Genomic DNA, 25,548 nt, shown 5'->3' on the forward strand with positions numbered 1-25,548 from the left:
GTTTAGAAACTGCCAACAAATGCAACTGACATGAATGAAATAAGGGTAAATAAAAATACGTAATGTTGTCACTGTCTTTACTTCTGGCTGTTGTCTGCTTACAAAGTAACAAAGAGTTGCTCTTTCCCGGTTTTTTAAGTTAATTATTTCTAAAAGTGAATGACATGAATGAAATAAGAGTAAATAAAAATACGTAATATTGTCACTGTCTTTACAAGTTAATTTCTCTATATAACTTCTGGATGTTGTCTGACTACAAAGTTACAAAGAGTTGCTCTTTCCTCGTTTTTAAAGTTAAACATTTAAAAAAAAATGAGCCTTTCTCCAAACAATTAGTTGTACAAATTGTTATTGTTAAACCAACGATTTTTGGTATCTATATTTTTGAAACCAACATAACTACTGTTTTTTATGTTTAATTGAAAAAACAAATAAGGGCAGACAAATATACAAAACAAAAACAGTGTCATTTAGAATTTATATCTAATTTTAAACATCTATGCAACCTTAAAAAAGACGTAATTCAACCTTTAAAACTTTAAACAAAGGCACCTAAAACTAACTGCGTTTATTTATAAACATTCAGTTTAAATAAGCTTTTCTTTTCCCTCTCCAACGTCGAGGAACCATATAACATATTGTCTTTTTCGAACTTTATTGTCTTAATTATAATGACCGAAAACTCAACCATAACCGTTTAGATTTTACACATCCTATTGATAAAAGTATACTTATTCTAAGTTTAGTCGATTCAAATGTTTTCTTAGTTGAAGAACAGCCAATACAAATGAAAATATTTCATTACTAAAAATAAAATATTCGTAAAATAGTTCTAAGTGATGAAATAAAAGCAGTTTATTCTGAAAAAAATACTTTGAGCTTAATTAAGAGAAAAAAACACAGCCAGTCTGGTCGAGGTATTATTCTGCTTCTTTCTTCGTTTCCAGCTGCTAGTAGCAGCACTTTAACTCCTGGGGCATAGGGTGGCAACCAGTTCCTTCCATCTCTCTCTATTCCTAGCACTATACCTCAGCTGGGACCACGTCTTCAAGTTTTGGGACGGAGCTTCCTTCATGACAGATTATCTTCATGTTTCTCTTAGTCTTCCAGGCCACTTTCTACCTTGAGGATTCCATTGAAAGCACTGCTTTGCTATGTTGTCGTCCGGTTTCCTCAATGTATATCCAATCCAGCACCATTTGTTCTGCGCGATGTCAACATCCATTTTTGTTTGACTAGTCCTGAACCACAGTTTATTGTTAGATTTGGTTTGTGGCCGCCGGAAGTTCAGGATGTAACGTAGACAGCGGTTGACAAAAATTTGCAACCTTCTCGAGATGCCAGCAGAGCACTTCCACGTTTCTCAGGCATATAGCCGCATGGATTTTACTTTAGATTTAAACAACTTTAACTTGGTACGGGGCGCTATTTTCCTGGAGTTCCACACTTTAGAAAGCATTCCGAATGCACTACGGTCCGTTCCACCATTGAGTGCCAAATAGCTTCCCGGATAGTTCAACTGGGTGACCTTTTCTACTGCCTCACAATAACATGTTTCGGCTGGTGTGAATTTACTTAGTCTTACTGGCATAAAGCCAGCCACATCCGCATTTTGTTGAAGAGAGTGGCACATTTGGCTGAGGTCTCCATTTCTGTTTGCCATTAAGCATATGTCGTCAGCATAGTCCAAATGGCTTAATGTTTCCTTCAGGCGCCATTGGATACCCAGTCTCTCGTGTTCAGCCACCGTAGCAGTCATAAGATCATCAATACCAAGCAAGAACAGAATCGGTGACAATACATCACCCTGTCTTACTCCCTGTCGCACTTCAAATGCATCGGAAAGCTGTCCATTGTGCAAAACGAACACCTTGCGTTGTTGTAAGACTCTAGCAACAATTTTATTAGGAATACCTCTAGCAACAATTGATCTCCAGATAACATCACGACTAACGCGATCGAAGGCCTTTTTAAAATCGACGAACATAAGGTTAAGCGGCAATTGATACTCCGACGATTGTTCAAGAATAATTCGCAAGGAGTTGATGTAGTCGATACATGATCGACCACTGCGAAATCCCGCTTGATACCTCTTGAGCGTAGACTCGATCTTAGATTTTATCCTCTCGAGAATGATGGTTGCCATTAAGTTTGGAAATACGGACAGAATGGTGATTCCACGCCAGTTATTGCAGTTCTTAAGATCACCTTTTTTTGGTAGATTGACGATTACGCCGTCCTTCCCTTCCCTGGGAAAGGTTTCATTTTCCCAAATAGACTTAACGAGTGGCAACAAGATACCCGCAGCCAAGTCAGTGTCCGCTTTGAGGAATTCGGCAGGTATGCTATCCAGCCCAGCCCATCAGTTATTAGTGTTTCACAATAATGAAATGGATGAAGTACCCAATAGAATGTGAAACTGACAGTTGACATTGTTAACCCTAGAAAGATAACCATATTTTTTAGTGCGTGAAAGATAATCATACGTCTCAGAGACGTATGGCACTTAATAAGCGCGTTTAAAGATGACAATTGATTTTTCATCATTATTTTGTTTTTCAATTCATTTTATTTGGGTTATTTGAAGTAAAATGAATCAATAATTAAGTACAAAAGAAGTAAAATTTTAGCAAAATTTATAAAAAATCTGAACAACCTTTGAAAACAGAACAAACAAAATTCTTTATTTTTTAAAGAAACCTTTGAGTTGACTTTGAGTCTTAAAATTTGGTAAATTAGTTCATTGAGGGGTAAGCTAACTATAAAAAATAGTTTTAGTAATTTTTGAGAAAAAAAGCTTTTCACCATATACTTTTGTTTAGTGCACAAAAGTTTCATAAAAGATAATCATACGTCTCCCAGACGTATAACATAGTCATTACTGGCCCTAATGCATCTTCAGCGTGAATTTTAAAATGCACCATGCAAGCTCTGACCTAGACCTGAGCAAATATAAAAAACTAATGTAATACGCCTTATAATTGAAAAGATATAACAATTTTTCCCCGCGCCATACGTCCCGCAGACGTAGATTTTCTTTCTAGGGTTAAAAGTACTATCGTGAAGAGCAATAATTATCGTACTTTTTTTAAACAAAATTGATAGAATCTGTAAATGAAGTCGAACTAAGGCTAGGCGCTCACATGCAACTTTTTTGAAACCAAATAGTTCGATCATTAGTTGCCGAAACATCGAGCACCTAAGCAACTGCGAAAGTAATCAATGAAATAAACCAATACATAGGAAACATTTATTCACCTTGACTAAATTTTTCTCTTTCTAGTACTTACAGAAAATTATTCAATGATTAAGTAGAATGTCAAAAGAACACAAACTAAAAAGTTGCTCGAATGGGTGACAGAATGGTTTCTGCATGTGCGCATATAAGTCTACAGTCTGTTTTTGTTTGGATAACGAAACTTTCAGCAATGTATTGTCTTTAATACAAATCGAACATTTCAACACCGCAAATTGCTATAATAAACTTATAAGAGAATTAATACAATAAATTTGACAGCCACGAACATATGTCATATGTCAAAAGTTATATAACCTTGGAATAACTAATACGTAGTTACCCAAAATATATGTATATTATAAAGATGTAAAACACACTACTCACTAACTGGACGATTTAACTTTGAATTAATTTTAGTTGTAGGAAATCAATCAAACATATTTCATAGAAACTAAAGAAGTGCGAACATAGCCTAAGGCTCAGTGAACATCTTTCCAAAAAATATAAAATAAGAACAAAATGCAAAATATCGGTTTCAATACCTTATGGAGTGCATTAAGGAAAATTATAATGAAAATCTTTGTACCAAGGAAATCATAAAGAATTATAAAAAAATCATGATGTTCTTCTCATATTTACCTTCCACAACTTGCCTTGTCATCTGCTCCTAAACGCTCTTAGCTCTTAGCCAAACCGCATTTGCAAAAGATTTTTTTTTGTTCAATATTGGCACCCCTGTTTAACTAGGAATTATTATTTTTTTTAGCCGAACCGAGACCGAGCTACGACTGTTGTAAAAAGTGCGAATGAGCCGACCCGACCGAGTTTCGAAAAATACACCTTTTTTCTTAAAAAAAAGGAATCCATTATACATTTTCGCGTGTTAAAAAAGATTTGCGCAAACCACAAATGGATTTAAAACATTTTTTATTAAAAACTTAATTAGTTAGTTAGTGCGAGAGTGTGTTTGTTCTAATTTTTTCTTTCTGGTGAGAAATTAATTAAAAGAGAAAAAAGAAAAAGAAACCGCGACGCAAAGAAAAAAAATACCTCGATACATATAAAAATAAAATCTTATTTCGCCAAGTGCACATCACTTCACACACAACTTGTAAAGTCATGTTCTTCTAATAGGAGATCATAAAAACGAAAGAAAATTTTAAAATAAAACATCAATTTTTAATAATTAATTGCATAATTTGGTTGGCTAAAGCAATCAGAAACAACAAACAGGCCTCATCGTCTATATCTCTTGAACCTGGAATAAACAACAAAATTGTATATTTATGTTTTCAAATCTTAATCGTGGCAAAGAAAGATTTAATAAATTCTTTCATCTACTAGCGGTGCGTACCTCTATTAACACCACACAACTCCTTCCTTTTTTTCGTCTCCTTCACTTCACTCCACTTCACCCTCTCGCTATCTCTTTTCTTTTCACAAAAGTCAAGATAAAAAAAAGAAGAAAACTCGAAACGGAGCCCCGATCTCGAGTTCCATGTTCCAAATTTTTCATGGATTTGTGGATGATGTTATGTTTGTTGAGTGTGTCTTTTTTCGTTCTTGTTCTTGTCGTCTTTGAGTTCTTGACTATCTGTGCCTTGTTCTTGTTGCTTTTGCAACTGAGAACGAAAACCAAGATCCAAGATTGTCCCTTTTTGATTCTGGATGTTCGTTTGGCTACCTAACTATACATTTTTATCTCTTTGAATTTTTATTGTTTTTTTTTTTTGTTTTCTGCACGATCTGTGGTGTGTAACTAAACTATGTGCTCTTAAGACATTTTGTGTGCTCTCAGCTCTGTTGTTGCTCGTCTTGCTATTTTGCTTGCTCAGGGAAGCCTTTTTTTGTATCGTCGATTGACGAATAGACCAAACTGTGTGTTTTTTTCCCTGGGACTATTGATTCTTCATCTGGTTGTTCTCAGACTGCCGATCCGATGAACCTGCGAAATTTGTTGATTTTTTCCCTTCCCTTTTGGATGATTATTCGTTGTTATCTCGTATTTTTGTTGTCTATCAAAAGCTAGAGCTGGATATCTACTCATGATTTCGTGTTTTCGTTTAAGCGTCAGGAAGCTTGATCTTCGTTTCATTTTATGTTTTTTTTTTTGCAGGAATTTTTGTTGGTTTTTTAATTTGCACGCTTTTAATGTGTCTCCTAGATTTTAAAAAGCTATAAACAATTTAAATAACAAAACATAATAATTACCTTTTAAGAGTTTTGAACGAACGAAGGTAGGAATAGTAGATTTGTAAATGATAATGTTTTGTAAACAGCAAACCAGTGTAAAGAAGTTTTAAAACTTGAGGTTGTGTGGGTAGGTATGTATATTTCAGGTACGCACATAGGGTGATGGAGCCAATAGTCGGCCACCTAACTTAGTTTTTAGGTCTGACTTTAAAATTAAAATTCAGTTGATTGAGTTTGGATATAAAATGAAGTTTTTTCAGTTAATTTTTCATTAAAAACAAACTATAGGTATGTAAAAGTAGAATGAAAAGATGGAATCTTGTGTGTTCGGTCCCTTAAACGACAGAAGTCGGTCAATGGTTAAGTTCTACACTTTTATTTATTTATTATTTAATGGTCACTTTGTGTGCGTATGGGAATGAAGGTATTAATGTTTTTCAAACTTTCCTTACTAATAGTTAAAGAAGTCGATTTTACAGAACTTGATTACAAACGAATATCCCGGTACCTAGAGTATGCGAGCAATTCCCGGGTTTTCGTATACTGTTTAAACCGTGAGGTGTCGATTCGCAGGAGATATGGTTTAAATGATTTATTTAATTATAATTTTAACTTTAGGTATTGGTTATTGAATATTTCCTTGGATGTTATAAAATATTTAATTTTTTATATTTCATACAAAGTCATGTTTTATTAAAGACTATTTGTCTTCGCATGCAAGACCTTGATTAAAGGCTAAGGGTCTCTTTATAAATATTGGCCTACTTTTTCTTAAACACATATAGCCAATTCGATATAAATAAAAAAATAAATATTCTTCAGTTGTTGCTCACGACCTTCAACTATGCAAAGAACTATTCAAAATGCCTTCTAGAACGAAGTTCTGTATTTATTAAAATATAAATAAAATTACAATGTTTGAGAAAGCAACTTAAAAATCCGTTTTAAGTAATCTAATAACACTAAAGGAAAGTTACTTTCCTTCAACATTAAATTAATTACAAAACTTTTCACTTCCACAATTTTTGTTTTTGGAAAGCAAATTAACGTAAAGCCAATAGCTGCATCGTTAATTTCTTGTCAGCAAGTTAAAAAAACCTTAAGACTTTGAAAAAAAAAAACATTTTCTCCTGAATTCCATGTACACTACGTATATGTTCCTTAATGTCCTTAAATTTAACAATTGGTGATCGACTACTGGATGTGGCCGACTTATGCAATCACCTTATAAAAGAAATCACGCAAACTAAAAGTAACATTGATTGATTTTCATTTTATGTTGTCACATCGTTCTCGTCTTACAGAAGCTTGAAAATTATTGTTTAGTTTGATTAATTTTCTGTCGTACCAATGACACAAAAGTGCTATCAATTGTGAGTATTTCAAAGAAATTCTTTAAAATAAATTCGAATGTTTAATTTTAACATCGAATGAACAAAATTATGTTTCCTACTTGATTGGTTGAAAAAGTATTTTCCATGATTAAAGATTGTAGCTCTGCTTGAGCATTGGCTAATTAGAGTTCTCAATTTCTTGCCTATAAAAAAGACCATTTTCATCTGAATACCTGAAGTTCTCAATACTCGGCTTATTTTTTGTTTATATTTAATAAGATATTGCTGTTAAGTACATTTTAAATCAAAAATTTCAATAATGTTGGAATGTTTTGCTGGAGGTCTTGGGTGCAATGAAAAGTGCTTTATCAAATTTGCCGTTCGCAAGTGAAGTGAAGTAAGCCCAGATCCTTTTTGTTTCGTGACACTTTTGTTTTCAACGTGCGATACATACCTAATATTATTCAACTGCACAAAAAAGCTTTAAAGCTAATGCTTTTTACATCTACCATACCTCTTTTGAATTATATATTGATATTTCATGTTATTTGTTATTTTTAATAAAAATGAGGTATAATAATAACAATACATTTTTGTCTACCCTAAATGTAAACACTGTTGGAAAACTAATAATATATAAAACGTTTGCTATGTAACATCACTTAACTTAGAACTTAGTAAAATATTTTGCTGTTTTCTTTAAAAAACAAAACATAACAAAACCTTCCTACCTATATTATGACTACCAACCCAAATAACTTGAATAGTTTTCTTTCAACTCATTTAAAAATATTAATCGCAATTTTCGTTGAGTTATTATTTATTTAGAACAATCAATCAACCATGAGTTGTTCTAATCTTGTTGTTCAAACGCACCTACATAAATAGATATTTATGAACTTAATATTTAAACAAAATAAAACTACGAAGTACTTAGTAATGGCGCTACCTTACTTTATCTCTGTTGGTAGGTAGAAAGTAGATACTTAAATTATCTCTGAGTTAAATAGGTGTAAAAACCAAGGAGAGTAGAGATATATAAAAGCAACACACAATTATAAAAATTTGACGAAAGTGGCTCACTTTTTATTATGACAGTTTTATTCACATTTTTGCTTTTAAAGTTTTGAAATACATTTTAAGGGCATCCCTACTAAGTCTTATAAATATAATATTAAATAAGCTTGGTGACAATATTATGTGTTGACAGAATGCTTTGAGAATTTTTTCCAAATGATACAACTTTACTTTGTTTTTCTGCTTTGTGTGTTGTTTCATTAAAGGTTTTTAGTCGGTCGTTGTACAAAATACATTTGGCTGCTAAGAGTAAAATTTTATGGCTCTCCTATATCGAAGGTCTCATTTACTTATTCCAATCCCTAACTTACTCCCTATATTTGGCATTTTTTATTAACATTTATGCATTAACGCTTCGAAAACTCAATGCTGTCTCCTGTCGTTAAAGCGTAACACCCCCGATGCCACTATCTATGAGTGGCACTTGCGTCCAAGAAACTAATCAACTGTCAGTACTTAGTATGTGTATCACAGATCACCTTTTATGGAACGATCATATATTTGATATTGCCAAAAATGTTGCCAGGTGCTTAGGATTTCTCCGACGGTGCAAGAAATTTGTCACCCTTTTGATCTGGCTGTAATTTACAAAGCCTTCATCCGTCCAAAGCTTGAATATAATTTGCATATGTGGGCAGGTGCCCCTAAAACAAGTTTAAATCTCTTGGGTAGAATACAAAAAATTGATCGGCGATAGAACTATAATCGAAACATTTACATCGCTAGAACACCTCCGCAATGTTTCATGCCTTTCGTTGTTTTATCGATATTTGTACAAACAATGTTCTGTTCAACTAGCCAGTTGCATTCCATCCCCTTAAACGATTCAGCCGTAATACTCACACTTGCAGGAATGCTCATCAGTTTACCCTTGAGCTCAATTTCGGGCGTATTGTCAAGTATAGAGATTCTTTCTTAAATCGCACATCAAGAATGTGGAATGCTTTAGCCAACTCTGTTTTTCCGTCCCATTTTGATGTTCAGAACTTTAAGACCAATATGCACCGGTATCTCCTTTTAAATCCTTCCCTATTTTCCTAATGCTCGCACTGTGTGCAAGATGCAGAGATTCTATCAAAATTAAAAATATACAAAAATACAATTCAAAGTCAAAAGAATGGCTAACATAATTGTTGTTATTATTTTAATTATTTATTATTTTAGTTTTTGATTTTAACAATGTCGATTGCTTTAAATAAACTTATACAGAGCTATTCTCAACTTGTGGTTTTATTTTTCTTCAGATCAAGCTCACAATTTCAACTTTCGATTTTCAACTTTCAATTTTCTCAGCTTCTGAAAAAGTAAAAGTTCAAAGGTCAAAAACTTGTCAAATTTTAATTTGAACAACAATTTTAACATCAGATTTTCCAAAAAAATAATAAATAACTAAAACAAAGAGCGCAGTGATGATCTCAAGTATTTCTTAATTTATATATTAAGTTGAGTTTAGAACGCTCGAATTACGATTAATTACTCAGTTATTGATTAGTTCGAGATGTTATACATTGGGGCTATATTGCAGATCATTTGCAATAAGTCAGTCTTATCCCAGTTTTGGCAACGTGTTAAAATGTATCTATCAAAAATATCCCACGCCACAAATTTCCACTTGAGATAAAAAATAATGTAGAAAATTAAATTTCAACTTGTCTTGTCTCAACTCAATAGTTCGCCAACTTAAGGGTTACTGAAAAGTTGAAAAATAGTGCAGAAAATGCCTCTTAATATCCTAGAAAAGCTAGTAACTCTTGTTGTTTCTACCTACAATACGTGCTAAGACAATTATGCATCGAAATTATTTATAATTCTGAACTTCACTCACTTGTTTTCAGTGGGATAATAATTTATTCATTGTTTTATTTATTTTTTAAACAAATTGTCTCCCACAACTACCTAGCATTCAAATGTTAGTAGAATGCCATCGCGTCTAACCGATCACCGACAGACGTACAGCAAAATGATGCTGTACTTATATAATTGTTGTTTTGTGTACATTTGTGTGCTTGGCTTTAAATAATTTTGTTTATTTTTTTTTAAGTAAATAATTGTTCACTCAACGTTTTCAAAAAAGAAAAAACGACAAATTTAAATACCTACTTTACTCCACTATTTGTGTGATTGTTTTAGTTTAATTTGTATTTTTTTTTTTTGAAAGAGAGAGAATAAAAAGATATAATTTTATATAGAAAATAGTAAAAAATAGTGCAAACAAAAATATAAGATACAAAAATTACAAAAAAATAAAATATTTTCGTTGTGTTGTGACGTCGAGTTCTCCCCGTATTTTGTTTTATTCTTTTTTTAATTTCTTGTTTATCTTTTTCCATTGAGTTTTGTTGTTGTATGTCTTGTGTGGGAGAAGATTCGATAAAATAATTTGTTAAAACAAAAAAAATACACGAAACCAAATCAAAATATAATAAACAAAATAATAGCAGTCAACACAACAGCAGCAAGAGAAAGAAGTAGAGAAAAGAATAAAAATTATGGATAACACGCAAACAACGTCAGAGCAACAGCAACAACAACAGCAACAGCAGCAACACAACGGAATAAAGGAGAATAATAACAGTAGTATTCCAATAGTAACATCTTCTTCAGTTAGTGAGGTAAGTTAAGATCATCTTAATGACACCTACATATTTGTTTCTAAAATATTTAATTAATTACTATTTTTTTTCTTCCAATTTTAAAATGTTATCAACAAATTAGTATGAGTTTATCGTTATATATTTTTCAATTGTTCCGATTATGAATCTAAATTTACTGCTTGTTTTCTGCTTTTTTTTGACATCTTATCTTGATAGAAACAAGATATTTACAAAGGAATGCTTATCCGCTCAAAAAAGCTCAGTTGAGTGTTTGTAAACGGAAAATCTTAAAGAAACAAACATTTTCTGGGATCTCTATTTGGATAGTGAAAAAGAATACAAGCTTAAAAAAAGAAAAATTTTAAATTCATTAAAAGAAAAAACAAGCTGGCTATTTTTATTATCATAACTCATCACGATAATATACTAAATGATTGTAAAATCTTAAAAATGAAACAAAAACAAAACAATGAATCTCAATTTAGAAAATCGTGCTCTTGTCTGCGGTCGAATGAATATGCAAAACTATATTTTCCGCTTTCGTTAACCATAAATTAAATGCACTTTATTGTTGTGGTGTCTGTCGTCTAAATTTTGATGACATTAGCAGAACCATGATATCGCTCAAGTGTACAGTGTTAATGTTCGTCTCTTCCAATTAAAATTTTCTTAAAATTCCTGATTTTTCTATATATTTATAAAGTACTTTTTTAACAGCCTACATATGGAATAGAATGTAGGTATAATAATATACATTCTATATATTTAGATTTTTAGAAATCAGTTTTAGATTAGATTATATTTAATATTTTGTAAAAAAAAAAATACATTTCTATGTCGCAATGTTACAATTTTCTGGCTAGTTTAGTAACTCATTTCAGCACAATTCTCTTCAGATTAGAAAGGCTTATGCCTGGTCACTATAATTTGTGCTTATGGAAAGGTTCTCCATGAGGTTCTGGTTCGGAGTTTTTTTTTTACTTTGCAATCATCATGATTTATGTTTTTTGCCCAATGCATACACTACTGGATACATCTTATATTTTGCAATGCTTCTTTCTGTTCTAAAACTTACTTAAGTTTGAATATCTCACGGCAGATCGTTTGATAGCATGAAAAACGTTACTTAAACTATTCAAGAAATATTCTGCTAAAGTGACTTCGGGATGGTTTTTAGTAAAATGCTTACTGTTGTATCGACATAGATTTCTTTTTATTTATTTCGATGTAAATAAGACAAGAATTTTGTTTAGACAGTTTTGAAGTAAGGTTGGAATTTTCTTATTTTAATTGGTTGAAGAAAAAGAATCAATCTGTAGTACCTAAATTATTAAGATAAAATTATTGAAAGCATAAAACGGATCGGAAATAGTTATACAAAACGTATGGAGCTTGTGACTCTCAAAATACATAACGAACTAAATATTTAAAGTGAAGAAATCAAGAACATTTTAACTTGAAAATTTTCAACTTGTAGATTTTTAAACAGAATATATACAGTGGTGGAAAAGAATTTAGCACACTTGTTAAAGAAAATAAAAAACATTTAATTTTCAATTTGTTTTCTTATTATGAAATTAGTTATAGGTATTTTATTTACATTACATGTACATAGCACTATGTTTTCATAGTACTTCATCAAATATGTTTAACATCTTTAAGAAGAAAAAAGTATGGAATGTAGAAACATCAACTTTTCGCCTGGACACGAATTTAGCGCATTCAATAGTTTCTTGATAAATTTGTCTTAGTATTTGATAGGGAACCCCTTATTTTGCTGTACAGAAGCAATTCTTCTTTTAAAACTTGATGTTCAACATAATTCCACAAATCCTTCATCGGGTTAAGATCTGATGATTGTGCTGGCCACTTCAAAACTTCGATTTTATTCATCTCTAAGGCACACTTCACTAACTTTGAAGTGTGTTTAGGGTCGTTGTCGTGCATGAAGCGCCATAATAACGGCAAATTGTCTTCTGCGTAGGGTATCATATGATCCAACAGGATATCTCTGTACACGTTCTGGTCCATTTTGGAGTCAATTTTTAGGATGGGACCAACGCCGTGCCATGAAAAAGCAGCCCAGACCATAACGTTGCCACCGTTGCCACCGTGTTTCACCGTCTTAATGGTGTACCTTGGTTCATATTCCCTGTTTGTTGGACGCCATAAATATTTTTTCTTATCCTATCCGAACCGGCAGAATTTGGATTCATCGCTCCAGAACACGTTTTTCCAAAAACTATTTGGTTTGTCTAGGTGAGCTTTGGCAAACTGTAACCTATATTGCAGATTTTTTTTTGATACAAGTTTTATCTGAACAACGCACCCACGTATGTAGATTGTTTTCATTTCTAACAACTTAGAAATGTCTGTTACCTTTATGTCTGTTAACTTTTTTTCCTTTGAGCTATTTTTTTTAATATAGATCATTAAAAGAATATTTAATTACCTCAAAAATTATTATTTTCTTTTTAAAAAAACACAAAAATTAAAAATACACTCTTTGATTGCAAAACGGATTAAATTTATGTCCAGCAAATCACAAACAATCTTCATTTTTCGCATAACGTTATTTTACTTTTCAATCATTTACACATTTTTATTACCATATAAGGTAGTCATAGTAACAACATAAAATGAACCGTTACTTGCGAGTAATAAAGAATTGAAAGTAGAAAAATACTTGTACTCTTTTCAATATGCTTAATTCGTGTCCACCACTGTATAAACAAATTTTAACTTGTTTTCTAACTCAAGAGTTCAAAGTTGATCAACTTTAAAGTTTGCCTTAAGTTAAGCAATAGTGAAAGAAATCGTAAAAGATTTTTACAAAAGCCGACAGACTATTTAAGGAATAAATATATGACAAATATTTATGCCAGATCTTTCTCCGCATTTTTCTTGCCATAGTCTTCCAAGAGTGGCCAATTAATCACCAAAAGTGAGGAATCCCAAACAATTAGAAAAAAAATAACAATAGTTTAAAAATGTACAAGTGCCAGAAGTTACTTTATTTTAATTGTTTTAGAATTTGTCAAATAATCCATAGCGATCAACCAAGTACGTACTTCAAACGTCCTTTAGGGGCCGGTTATAGCTATCAGTAAAATCGGAAAAGTAAAAAATTGGAACACCAACAGTAATGGCATTTTTGTTAGCTTTTGGCAGTCAGCTGTTCAGGAAAATAAAATTACATCATTAAAAAAATTAAAATGGATTTTTAAATTAAGAAAAATTTAAATGCATTGTTTCTTTTTTGGAAAAAATACTTGAATATAGTATTCATCTTATTATATCAATCTTTTGCTAGAAATAAATCTGTAACATGTCCAAAAACTAAAATTTTACTGTTAGCTATAACCGGACCAAGTAACTAAGTTATTGAGAAAATTTTAGATCCCTACATTTCTTCTATAATTTTTTTTAATGACATGAGATTTTGGTTTAAATTATTTAAACAATATACAAAGCTAAAAAGATTAATTATAGGTATTTTATATTTAGAAATAATATGAAAATAAATATTAATGAAATGAACAAGCTTTAGGTAAATACCTACATATTTTTAAAATTAAACAAAACCAATGCAAATAAATTTGATTATATTATTGGGAATCTAAATAAATAAGAAAACATTTTTCCATAATAGGGGTAATAATTTTCTAAAGGTGAAGTACACAGATGTACTGAATTATTACTAGGTATAGCAGAATTAACTCACAAAAAACGGGAGTTCAGTTGACAGAAACAATAAAATTAATCTACATTATCCATACTTATTTATATATGCCTACCTACGCAACATAAGAACATAAATAAAAGAATGTATTTTTACGTTGTTTATTTTACTTTGTGAAACGAACGATTTGCGGTTATTCCTAAAATAGAAAAAAGACTAAACCTCCTCGTACTACCCGCTGTACTATATTTACCATGTCATACATGAAGAATTTTTCATATACATATTTTTTTTTTTAGTTTTTAATTTTTATTAGATAGTCTTTGAGAAGAAAAATCTTTTTTCTTTTTATTAAATAATAAACATAGAAATAGAACATGTGATATTTTTAAATAAATCCAATAGAATTTCAAACTTTTTGAACTATGTACGTACATTAGGTATTTCCTTTAAAACTATAATAGAATATTTATGACGTAAATTAATTTCGTGCTTCTATTTTCTATAATAATATGAGAAAATGTATGAGTAATATCTACATGATGATATGTCTGATAGTTTGTTGGAAATTTCCTTTGCATTTTGTGATTTAAAGTGGATGTTAGTACAGCACGCAATTTTTAAATACACATCTTTTTTTTCATTGGACATTTAAATAATGCAAAAATCACACAACTGATTAACGATTTGAAAATATCTTAAATCGGGTGATATCATGTTCATAACAGATTATAAAAAAAAATAAAATATAAAATACAAAATATGGATTAATCAACTTTGATTTTAAAGCATAGGTAACGTCTTTTGTTTTATTTGAAATACATGTAGACAAAAGTTTCTCGTAACCTCAGTTAATTCACATCTCGCAGTCAAATGACATTATTTCCCTGTCATACCTAGTCAATAATATTATAGATTTTAATATAAGTTACGTACTTTCAATGGAATCTAATAAAAGTTATTTAGTTAATATCATAATAACATATTTTATTAAGTTCTCAACCTACCACGCATAAGTCCTATATAAAATGAGAGTAAGAACCTTCTAAATTATTTATTTGGGTTATTTCTACTTAAATTAATTTTAGTTAATGTCTCACTCCTGACAAAGTGCTAGTGCTGTCTAGCTGTCACTTAAAAGTTCAAATGGGGATGAGGTTGATTTTTTCGTTTTTTTTACAATTTCTATTTCTATTTTGTTCATGTCAGTCATGCGTACATATATTAGAAGCTGAGCATTAGATTTGTCTTGAGGTTTTTTTTATATATACATATATTTCTATTGTTGTTAAGTCGTCATCATTGTGATTAATCATCATCATCAACCCATCGCTGCTACTATACTAAGCTGAAGCTCGTTTGAAATGACCCTTGGCGTAGATAAAAGTTGCCTTGAATATATATTTCAATGTCAAGACGTATTTGTTTTGTTTGTTTGTTTGTATTTGTTGTCGCCATCGACTCTGGCGCCAAAATATTAAATCTGTATGTATGTAAAAGTACGTATATTTCTAATAAAATGTAACTATAAAAATATATGAGCGAGTATAAGAAGATGCTCTTTCGTAGTTATTTATATGAATTAGTTATACTTACAAAATTGAGTGAAATATTAAAAATAATTTTATGTTCTCTAAAAATCTCATCAGTCAATTTATTGTAATTTATGTATGTGTTGTGTACAGAAAAAAGTCATCACAGTAACTAATCTAAATTAGTTTGTTTTGTTATGATGACAAAAATGCAACCTTCATTATTATGCAAAATTAAATAACTTATGGGAATTGTTATGTGAGGAAATATTTTATTTTATATTTCACTGTACTTTAGTTGGCTCTTCAGCACATCGTGCTCCTGGGCCTCAAGTAATAGATCCCGCCAGCTTACTCGATCAACAAGCTAGGTCTGCAGTTTTTAATATCAAGCCGGCGGCGTGCGTTGGCCTCCATCCCCATCGGAGTTGAGGTCTGCCTCAGCTTCTGGTTTCCTTCCTCAGGCTAAGCGTTTAATATCCTATGGGCTGGAGCTTCGGTGTTCATTAGTTCATGCCCTAGATATCTTAATATTTGAACAAGGAGTTTTTTGACCAATGGCAAGTCGTTATACAGCTCGTATAGTACGTGATTGTATCTTCTCCGCCAGATAATATTTTGCCTGTCTACACAAACCGTTCCATATATCGTGCGTTGAACCTTCCTCTCAAAGATAATAATGTATCCTTTATCCTGGGAAAGAGTCTATGCTTCTGCAACATTGAGTAAGACTGGGATGATTAAGGTTTTGTACAATGCATCCTTAGTACTTCGCGATCGGCCCTTATTCCTCAATTGCCTACTTAGGCCAAAGAAACAGTGATTGGCAAGAGTTATTCTACGTTTGATTTCAGGGAATTGACTCTTTTCGATGACAGTAAATACTTCGTTTTGTCCTCGTTAATCACAAGACCCATTTGTTCGCTTCCAAGTCGATACCGGAAAAGGCACCCGTAAATGCTCGTTTGGTTGTTCCCATATAGCATATCTAAGATCTAAGATATTGTGTGGATTTGTAAAAGATGGTGCCATTGATGTTGACGTTGCTGTTTCGCACCACTCTCTTAAGCTACTTCTCAGCGCAACGTATTGTCGAAGTCCTCTGGTGGTTTCGAAGGTTTCGGTTGAGTCTCTACCAATTTCGACGCAACAACGAGAGTTCTCCAACGTCATCCTGATAAGTCGTATCAGTTTGGCAGGGATACCAAAACGAGATGGTACTGTATAGTTCGTCCCTGTGGACACTGTCAAAGTCTGCTTTAAAATCGATGAAAAGCAGATGCGTATCGATGTTATATTCTATGGTCTTTTTCAGGATCTGGCGTAGAGTGAAAAATTGGTCGATGGCAGATTTTCAAGGCCTGAAGCCACACCGATTGTGGCCAATCAGTTCTTCTGTTAATGATTTCAGGCGTTCACAAAAGATGCTACTCAGGATCTTGTATTTTATATTTAATCTTTCAAAATAAGAAACTTTGATTTTTGTCGTTGTTAAAAAAATTGCTGTTCGACCAAACTATCAGATAGATATTTTGAAAAGTGATTAATAATAGAGCTGAAAATAATAGAGTGAAAAAAAAAATAATTAGGAAAGATTCGAACTTTAAGTTGAAGTTTTTAAACACCTGTAAAGTACTATGTAAGTTTTCACGTTCACGTTTTAATGACGCACGTGATACACGTGAACTTTTCTTCTTAAATCCTGTTTTGTCTGTTCTACTGAACTTCTATTTTCTCAATAATACTCCTTTAAAAACACCAGCAGTCTTTTTGATTGACAATATTTAACCAACAAATATATGTTTACTCCTACATTTTTTTTTTCAAAATTCAGAATTAAAATAAAATGAAGGAAACATTCCCAAGACCCATTCGATGGGGTAACAACATTGCTATTCAACTCACATGTCTCTATATCTGTTCTAATCTAATCTTATCCTACTTACCATACAATTGTACACTAACTGAATGTAAAAGAAAATACATTTATAACGAATACATGACAAATATAAGTAGTTTTCTTGTCATATCACTAATAGATAGGAACAAACAAAAAAATATACAGTGTTGGAAAAAATAATAGAATTAAGTGCCTTCATCATTTTCAATATACAATATTTTTTTAGCAATTAAGTCTTTTTTGTTAGTCTTTCTTTATTTTAATCATACCCAATAATGCTCTTAAATGGTAAAATGATATTTTAACTGGCATTCTAAGGAGTTTGTTTATTTGTTTGTCAGTTGTTTTTTTCAATACTAAAACAAATTTTTAAAAGTCATCTATAATTTTAATAAATACGGACCGTGGATTTCATTGTACTCATTTAAACGTGAAGTTATGAAAAAACTAAGACAAGCTGGAAAATCCGATTTAAACGTGAAGTTATGAAAAAACTAAGACAAGCTGGAAAATCCGATGGATGAAATTGCAAAAACCTTAAGGAAAAAGTATTTACAACTCTTCATTCAAGCCCAAAAGAAGAAGAAAAATGCCTTCGCGTTTAGTTACTAAAATTCAGTCATGCTTTTATTTACTGAAGAAGAGATGCCAATTAAATGGGAGTTATTGTTGACTAAATTGACTTCCAACAAAACAAAATGAATGTTATGGAATGGCCATTACAATCTCCCGATCTAAAGCCAATTGAGTACTTATGGCTTATAGTAAAATGAAGGATCGGTGATATCAAAGCCAAAAATAAAGACAAGTAGTGGTCAAAAAATCAAAAGGAATGGTACTCCATACCCTTGGAGACATATGCCAAATTGGTTAATTCGATGGTACGAAGATTTGAAGCAGTTATTTAAAATAAACGTCCCACTACAAAATACTAAAAGAATTCTTAACTCTTTTATCGTTAAGTTACATTCCTGCTACAAAAAAGGACTATTTTAATTTTGTTTCTATTATATATGTACTTATTATCATTATTGATAAAAAAAATTGATTTTAAGCAATAAATTATAAAAATTCTACCTATTTGTGTAGTTTCTATATTCCATCTCTTCACAAATATCTTTTTATCTGTTAAAAAGAATAAAAACAAAGCCTGATTCTATTATTTTTTCCATCGCCGTTTAACGTTTTACTGTGCAAACAAAAACAATAAATCTTGCGTGGATCGTCATTTGATATTCCTGTATTTGCTTTGCTACTCTCACAATATACGAGTATACCTTAAAATTGATATAGGTAACTAAATTGGACTAAAAAAAACGAAATCATTATTTATGATGTTGATTGTAATTTGTATCGTATGTTAGACAATTTTAAACAATACATAATAATTTTATTATTTATTTTAACACCTACAACAAATAACACTATAAAAACACTGCACTTTTGTTTTCTACCATTTATTTTTTTGTTTCGTCTTTGTGTATTTCTGTCAGACGGCAAAAGTTAGAAGACGAGGATTCGCATCAAAGGTATGAGGATTTATAATATGCAAATCATTCATCGAGATTATGTCCTGTATATTCAATTCATCCTGTTTTTAATTACGCTATCCATTGTAGGTGTTTCTTTACAGGATGGTTCACATTTAATTTATTAAGAAATTTTAAGTTAGTTGGTTGAATTGAAAACAAAAACGAAAAATCGCTTGAAGCATAAATGTTAATGTAAAAAGTGTTTATAAAATTGAAAATAAGAACGCGATTAAATACAAAAGTAAAAATAGAAAAGCGCAAAATTAAATAAAGAACAAAAAAAATTAAAAATACAATTTTAAGGTAAAGTAGTAAGCATGTGTGTGGAAAGATCTAAAAAGCTAATTTTTGGCTCTTTCTTTTGACAAGAAAAAGGCCTTACATATTATTAGGTTCTCGACTCGATACCAGATGCAAAACTATGTTATTCGATTCTACAATAACAATAATGTTCGAATTCAAAAATTTAGAACTATGTATGTAGCTCTTTTAGAACGTTTCAATTTGCAATAATCAAACACTCTAGTAGCAAAAACTTTGTACTTTCGCAAAATCAGAACTACTTATGTCCAAAATATGTCAGCGGAAGTACTTTACCATATAGATGATTTAATATTTTTTCACAAACGCTTTATAACTTAGTTCTAACATGGTGAAAGAATTGCGAATTCATCGGCGTTCCTTGTGCTCTTCGCTTTCTTCATTTTCTTTGGACTAAATCCAAATCCGTATTGAAAACTTTTTCATTAACTAATTTTAAAAATTCAAATTGAATCGCCAAGAAAATTATTTTGTTATTATAATTTAGCTGACAATCTAGGAGAGAGTAATCGTTATTAAGAATTACCAACTAAAAGTAGAATCGGAAATAGGTTTCGAGTAGAATTGAAAGTAGAATCAAAATATGTACATAATTGGTCCCTAGGCCTTTTGTATCCTTAAATCCCTATATTTTAGAGAATTGCTCCTAAACTAGCAACTATCTCGGTTATTGACATCTTTTTACGACAAAATCGTTGACATTTATTTTGCAAAAATGAACTTCTGACACGAATACATAATACAACATACCACGACACTATTGTATTACAACTTAATTTTTGACTGCAATCTCAGATAAGCCTTAAATTACAAGAACAATACAGTCTTTCTTATGCTTTCCACACAGCTGTATATAGAATTAGAAACAAAAAATATTTATGAATTGAATTAAAAACTAATCTTTATGATTTTATTCAATTTAATTTGGGTCTAGATAAATCATAAAATTAAAGAATTACAAATCGAAAGCATGAACAAGAATTGGGGTTGTTCTCAACAACAGTGCTTTCCTCAATTTTTTCAATTAAAACAAAATCGGGGATAGTATTGCTTTAAGGGACAAAATGAAAGATTTTATCTAAATGTGGGACTACCATATTATTTTTTTCCCCATATGAAAGGATGTAAATTTTGTTTATATATTTTATGTGAACCATTAACCTGTGTACACCAACAAGAATACAAACAAATGTAATAGCCTTCGTTCTCAGATAACTCACCATAAAAACATATTGATGAAAGAAAATGTTGCATTTTGGTTTTTAAGTGTAACACTGATTCAAAAAAATAAATTATCAAAAACATGTAGAAATCCAATTCACATATAATGGTAAAACAAATTAGTGAAAAAAGTTTTCCCTTCCGCATCTGCCTTTCAAAGCAAAACAATAATAATAAATCAGTCATTAGTGAGAATATGTTATACCCACCTATACATTATAAATGTTTATCCAAAGTGTTATAAATATAACCGTAGATCACTTAATTTATTTAGCATTTTGAAGAGTAAGCTAACTTAACAAGCATTGACAAAATATTTTTAGTTTTGGTAATAAATATGTGTATGTGTAGTAGTCAAGCATTAAATATTGTGTATATTCAATAGCATTTCGATTTATTTTTATATACAAAATTTTCACTTAATTTATGAATTTTTCTTCCCCTGTATAGGCCAACAAAGAAAATAAAGGTACGCCGCCACGTGATGCTCCACCACCAACACCACTAACTAAGGGTATAAATTTGGCTACAACACCTGTCATTAAAAAGGAAAAACGTCAAAGCAGCACTCGATATAATGTTTCGAAAAATTGTGAATTAGTTGCACTCAGTCCTTTGGAAAGTAAGTTTATGTTTATTTCTTAACTTTAAAAACAAAAAATAGTCAGTAATATTCTGATTTGTGAAATCTTATAACGTCGTAATTATTCTGAGTAAAATAAAATAACACTGAAGTCATAGAAAAGAATGCATTCATTTCTAATTTGGATATATATTGTAAATTTTCGTTCATGTTTAATTAAAGTTAATGCAGGGTTATACATTTTGCGGTTTCAAAAGAAAACGTAAATAAAACACATACAATATTTATTTTGTCATGTTGTTTCTATTTTATTATAAAGTTTGAACCTTGAAATTATGTGTGAAATACTACATCATTTAAATGACCACCGTGTGAATTGTTGCAAGTCCTTTTGACACATATTGGGCTGTATCTCAGCAATAATTTGATTAATGTTGGTTTTAAAGTGTTCAAGAGTAAAAGGTTTATATGCATAAACATGGTTTTTCACATGGCCCCACAAAAAAACGTCCAGGGGTGTCTAATCGCATGATCTTGGTGGCGAGTTGATATCTGTACGACGAGAAACTACGCGGCCAGGAGATGTCTCTTACAATAAAGCCATATTTGCTCGAGTTATGTGGCACCGTCTTGTTGAAACCACATATTCTCCAAGTCGTATGTTTAAATATCATATATTAATACCATCATATGACCATAAACTTCCGAATTGACCATGACAGTCGTTTTCGAAGAAGTAAGGTCCAATCACACCTCCGGACCAAAGAGCATACCAAACAGTGGCTTTTTGTGTATGCAATGGTCTCTTTTTAATTACTTAAGGATTTTAATTTTCTTTCGACTTTTAACTGAAAATTAAGATTTGTTTAACAATTTACTTTGGCAGATTTCTAATTCCAGCTTTAATATTTTGAAACCGCAAAATGGATAACCCGTTATAAAGAAAAACATACAACAGAGAAACTCAAACAAGGTCAAAAACTGCAATGTTGCATTCTTTTACACCATCTATAGACTTACAGTGAAGACGCAATAGGAACTTGCGTTTTATAATACCTAGTTTGTTCAAACTATGAACAAATCGACATTCATTCAATTCACGCAGTTTGTAGGTTTCTTTTTTTAACAGCGATTTTCTTTTTATATTGTTGTCCTCTCGTTAATTTTTAATTTTTTCTGAAATCCTCGTTTGCTTTTTTCTTCCTAAACCGATGTGTGATTTTCGTTTTCACTTCAAGGACTTCTTCTGAAATGTTATTTTGTGTGTTTGGTCTATATTTGTTTTTATATTAAGTTGTTACACGAAATATTATTTTTTAAATTCTTTTGTTTGTTTGTATATTTGAATTGAATTGATATTTTTTTATTTTTATTTATGAGTATGAGTAGAATTTATGGAATCTGAATTATGTTTTGGAACTTATTTAAGAGGTAAGCTTAGGATAGGTCAGCCACTAGTGAAATGTTTATTTTTGTATTTATAAAGACAATCAAATTTAATTACTAAAAGCTTTTTTGAGTCAATATTTTGTTGGACTCTTCTACGAGTAAACCATGGCTTCTAATTATGTGTCATAGATCTTTCAGGACTGTGCCAAGTCATGTCGCCACATATGTATGTATGTATATTATGAGAATAGTAATTAGTTTTACTTATGAACTTATCATAGAAATAGTTTCTAATTTTATAGACTCATAATAATCTAAAATTTTTAAGTTAATATTAGCTAGGTTTAAGGAGCACAAGTTGCAAGGGCTTTAGAATTTTAATTGTGCTATTGTTGTTAAAATAATTTTATAATTTACAATGCACTTAACTTTTCAAAAATATTTTTTAGTAGGCTATTGTTAAAATCCATTCATCTAACAATATAACATGTCTTATTTAACTGCTTAACCTTTCTTGATTTCTTAAAACCAAACACGATTAATGATTTAAAAAAATATAAATTAGACTTATTTTCGCATTGACTTACATTTAAGAGAGGTATATTTCCTACATGAGAGAATTTAACATTTACCATCCATTTACTTTAGTTTCAAAAATATGTAAGTTTTAAGAACTGTTAGTTTAAAAATCGTATTAATCGTACAAACTTTGAACTTAAGAATTTAGTTTCTCAGACGAGAGTACTAAATATATGCCTTTTACAGTGTTGATTTAATTATTAGGTATAGGCCAACAGCATTTGACTACTTGATATATAAAAAAACTCAAAAACATCTTGCATCTAGCACTTGTCGGGGCTTGACACAAATTACCAGTTAAGTGCCTTAATCAATATTTTACCCACAGTAGAGAAGAACATAGGTAAAACAAAATTTGAATACCTACTCGTAGTACAGAACAAACAATATTTGTCTCCTTCAACAATAAAAAAAAAATATTTTGAAAGAAAACAAAAAAGATTTAACAATTAGCAACACTTGTCATAAGTTGTATATAGTTCTTTCTCGTAAGTCAAACTGTAGGGGTGATGCCCAGTTTTTTTTTTGCTCTATAATAAGTATCTATTTTATATTCAACAACAACATGAAAGAATAGGTATTCATGAAGTAGACAATTAAATGACCTCCTTGGAACTTTGTTTTAATTTTTTGCTTTTGTTGTTTTAGTGATGGGAAACTAAGTGGGGATTATTATTACTCAGAAGATGAATGAATGAAATTGTTTTATAATAAATTATAAAAATAGATACTAAAAGAGAATTAAAAAAAAAAATAGCCACGTGATATGTGGAAGGGGTGAATTTGATGTACCTATGTAACTCACTTTCCTATTATATTCTAAAATGTATATCAATCAAATTTAACATCTCTATGCTCATTATTTCGTCATTATAAACCCATTAACTAACTGCAATGCAGTCTTTAATTTTTAGTAGCAGACAATCGGCTAATTTTTTGTTTAAAATAAGTTTGAATAGTTTGATATAACTTTATAGATTCAAATTGTGTTGTCCACATAGTGAATGACAAATTATTTATATTTATTTAAATATTGTTATTTCACTTTCACAAATATGCAAACTTTACATAAGACCACAACATGTCTAATTTGAAATACTAAATATGTTGGTATATTTTTGGAACACTTAGAAAAGTCAAAAAATACCCCTAACAATATTTGGCTTTTAATACTTTAAGGAGATGTAAGATCTTGTGTATGTGCGAGGATATTTGATTAACTTGGAAAACTCAATTTGTGTTCGGAAAATTCTTGACAAATTAATAAAATCATCCAATCATTAGGTGGCATAACAGTCCGTTGGGAATAAATGCCTAGTGAATTACAGCTCTCAACCATTTCTGTGTGCCAGTACTGTTGCCAAGGATGGAAGGGACCTACAGGTTTAAGCCGAATCCCAACGGCTAATTTGAGAAAGCACTTTTCATGACAAGAATTACTCTTGGAGGATTTGTCAATTCCTCGCAAGCAGCAGTACCCGTAAAAAAACTTTATATGGTACAGGCAGGGATCGAACCCAAGACCTCCGGCATGACGCACTAACCATCATGCCACAGGTACTAAAAATTTAAAAATAGCCTCTGAAAATTTCATTATTCTTTTTATTTAAAAAAAAAATAATTTATTAAATATTATACATATTTTGCTGGGTTAGGTTTATAGGCCATTCAAGGGTTTGATGGACGAATTTAAATGTTTATTGCTGGCAATGCTTATAATGTCACTATAAAATATCAATTCATTCATACATTGAAAACACCCATATCCTGAATCAACAATATAAAAGAAAAGCTCTTCTCTTTTAGCACCTATACCATCTGTCATCGTAGTATGTTATCCCCTATTATTTCCAAGACCATTTATACCAAGTTTCTACATAGCTTTCTCTCTGAGAAACCAAAGATACATTGAAGGAGAAAGAGCGAGCAACAAAAATATATTTCCGTTTTGGCAAAGCGCCATCGCTCCGATAACGGTATAGGTAGTTTAACGCCTGTCGCCTGTTGGAATAGGGTGTCTGCTAGGGACAAAAAGAAATAGGGTTACTTACACAGTTTATTGATTTTTGTTATAAATTATTATATTTTTTATTTAGTTTTCTGTTTTAAAATAAAATAAAATTCTTCTACTATGTCGGTTGTGTGAGTTCTTTTAAAAAAATATAATTAAAATAAATAAGTGGAGCTAGAAAGTATTTCTTTTCGTTGGCGTATCGGACGACTAAAAAACCCGGTTCAAAATTTAAACAGACGAAAATTGTGTTGATTAAAAGAATAAATATTAATGAAAAGGTTAGCAAACAAGTTAAATAAATATAAACCGGCAAGGTTCTGGTAAATTTGTGAAAATTTCATAATTTTTCTTTCGTTTTG

General features: G+C 30.9%; 1 protein-coding gene across 12 annotated transcripts in view; it reads left to right on the forward strand.

The window, feature by feature from the left end:
* Positions 1-4,009: 4,009 nt before the first annotated feature.
* The window catches only part of LOC129940801 (serine/threonine-protein phosphatase 2A 56 kDa regulatory subunit gamma isoform), a 46,565-nt gene continuing 25,026 nt past the window's right edge, over positions 4,010-25,548 (forward strand). For 5 of the 12 annotated variants that reach the window (XM_056049284.1, XM_056049282.1, XM_056049285.1 and 2 more), the window contains exon 1: positions 25,196-25,467. Coding sequence is in view for 7 of the 12 variants with exons in the window: in XM_056049287.1 (XP_055905262.1) it covers positions 4,525-4,584; positions 10,281-10,454; positions 21,075-21,246 (406 nt within the window). In the remaining 5 variants the exon portion in view is untranslated. Of the gene's footprint in view, positions 4,228-4,252; positions 4,585-10,000; positions 10,455-21,074; positions 21,247-25,195; positions 25,468-25,548 lie in introns of those variants that run through there. The other 7 variants (XM_056049290.1, XM_056049291.1, XM_056049289.1 and 4 more) reach the window with 7 other exon arrangements.

This window comes from Eupeodes corollae, chromosome 1, assembly GCF_945859685.1.
Source record: "Eupeodes corollae chromosome 1, idEupCoro1.1, whole genome shotgun sequence".
Classification (NCBI taxonomy): Eukaryota; Metazoa; Arthropoda; class Insecta; order Diptera; family Syrphidae; genus Eupeodes; species Eupeodes corollae.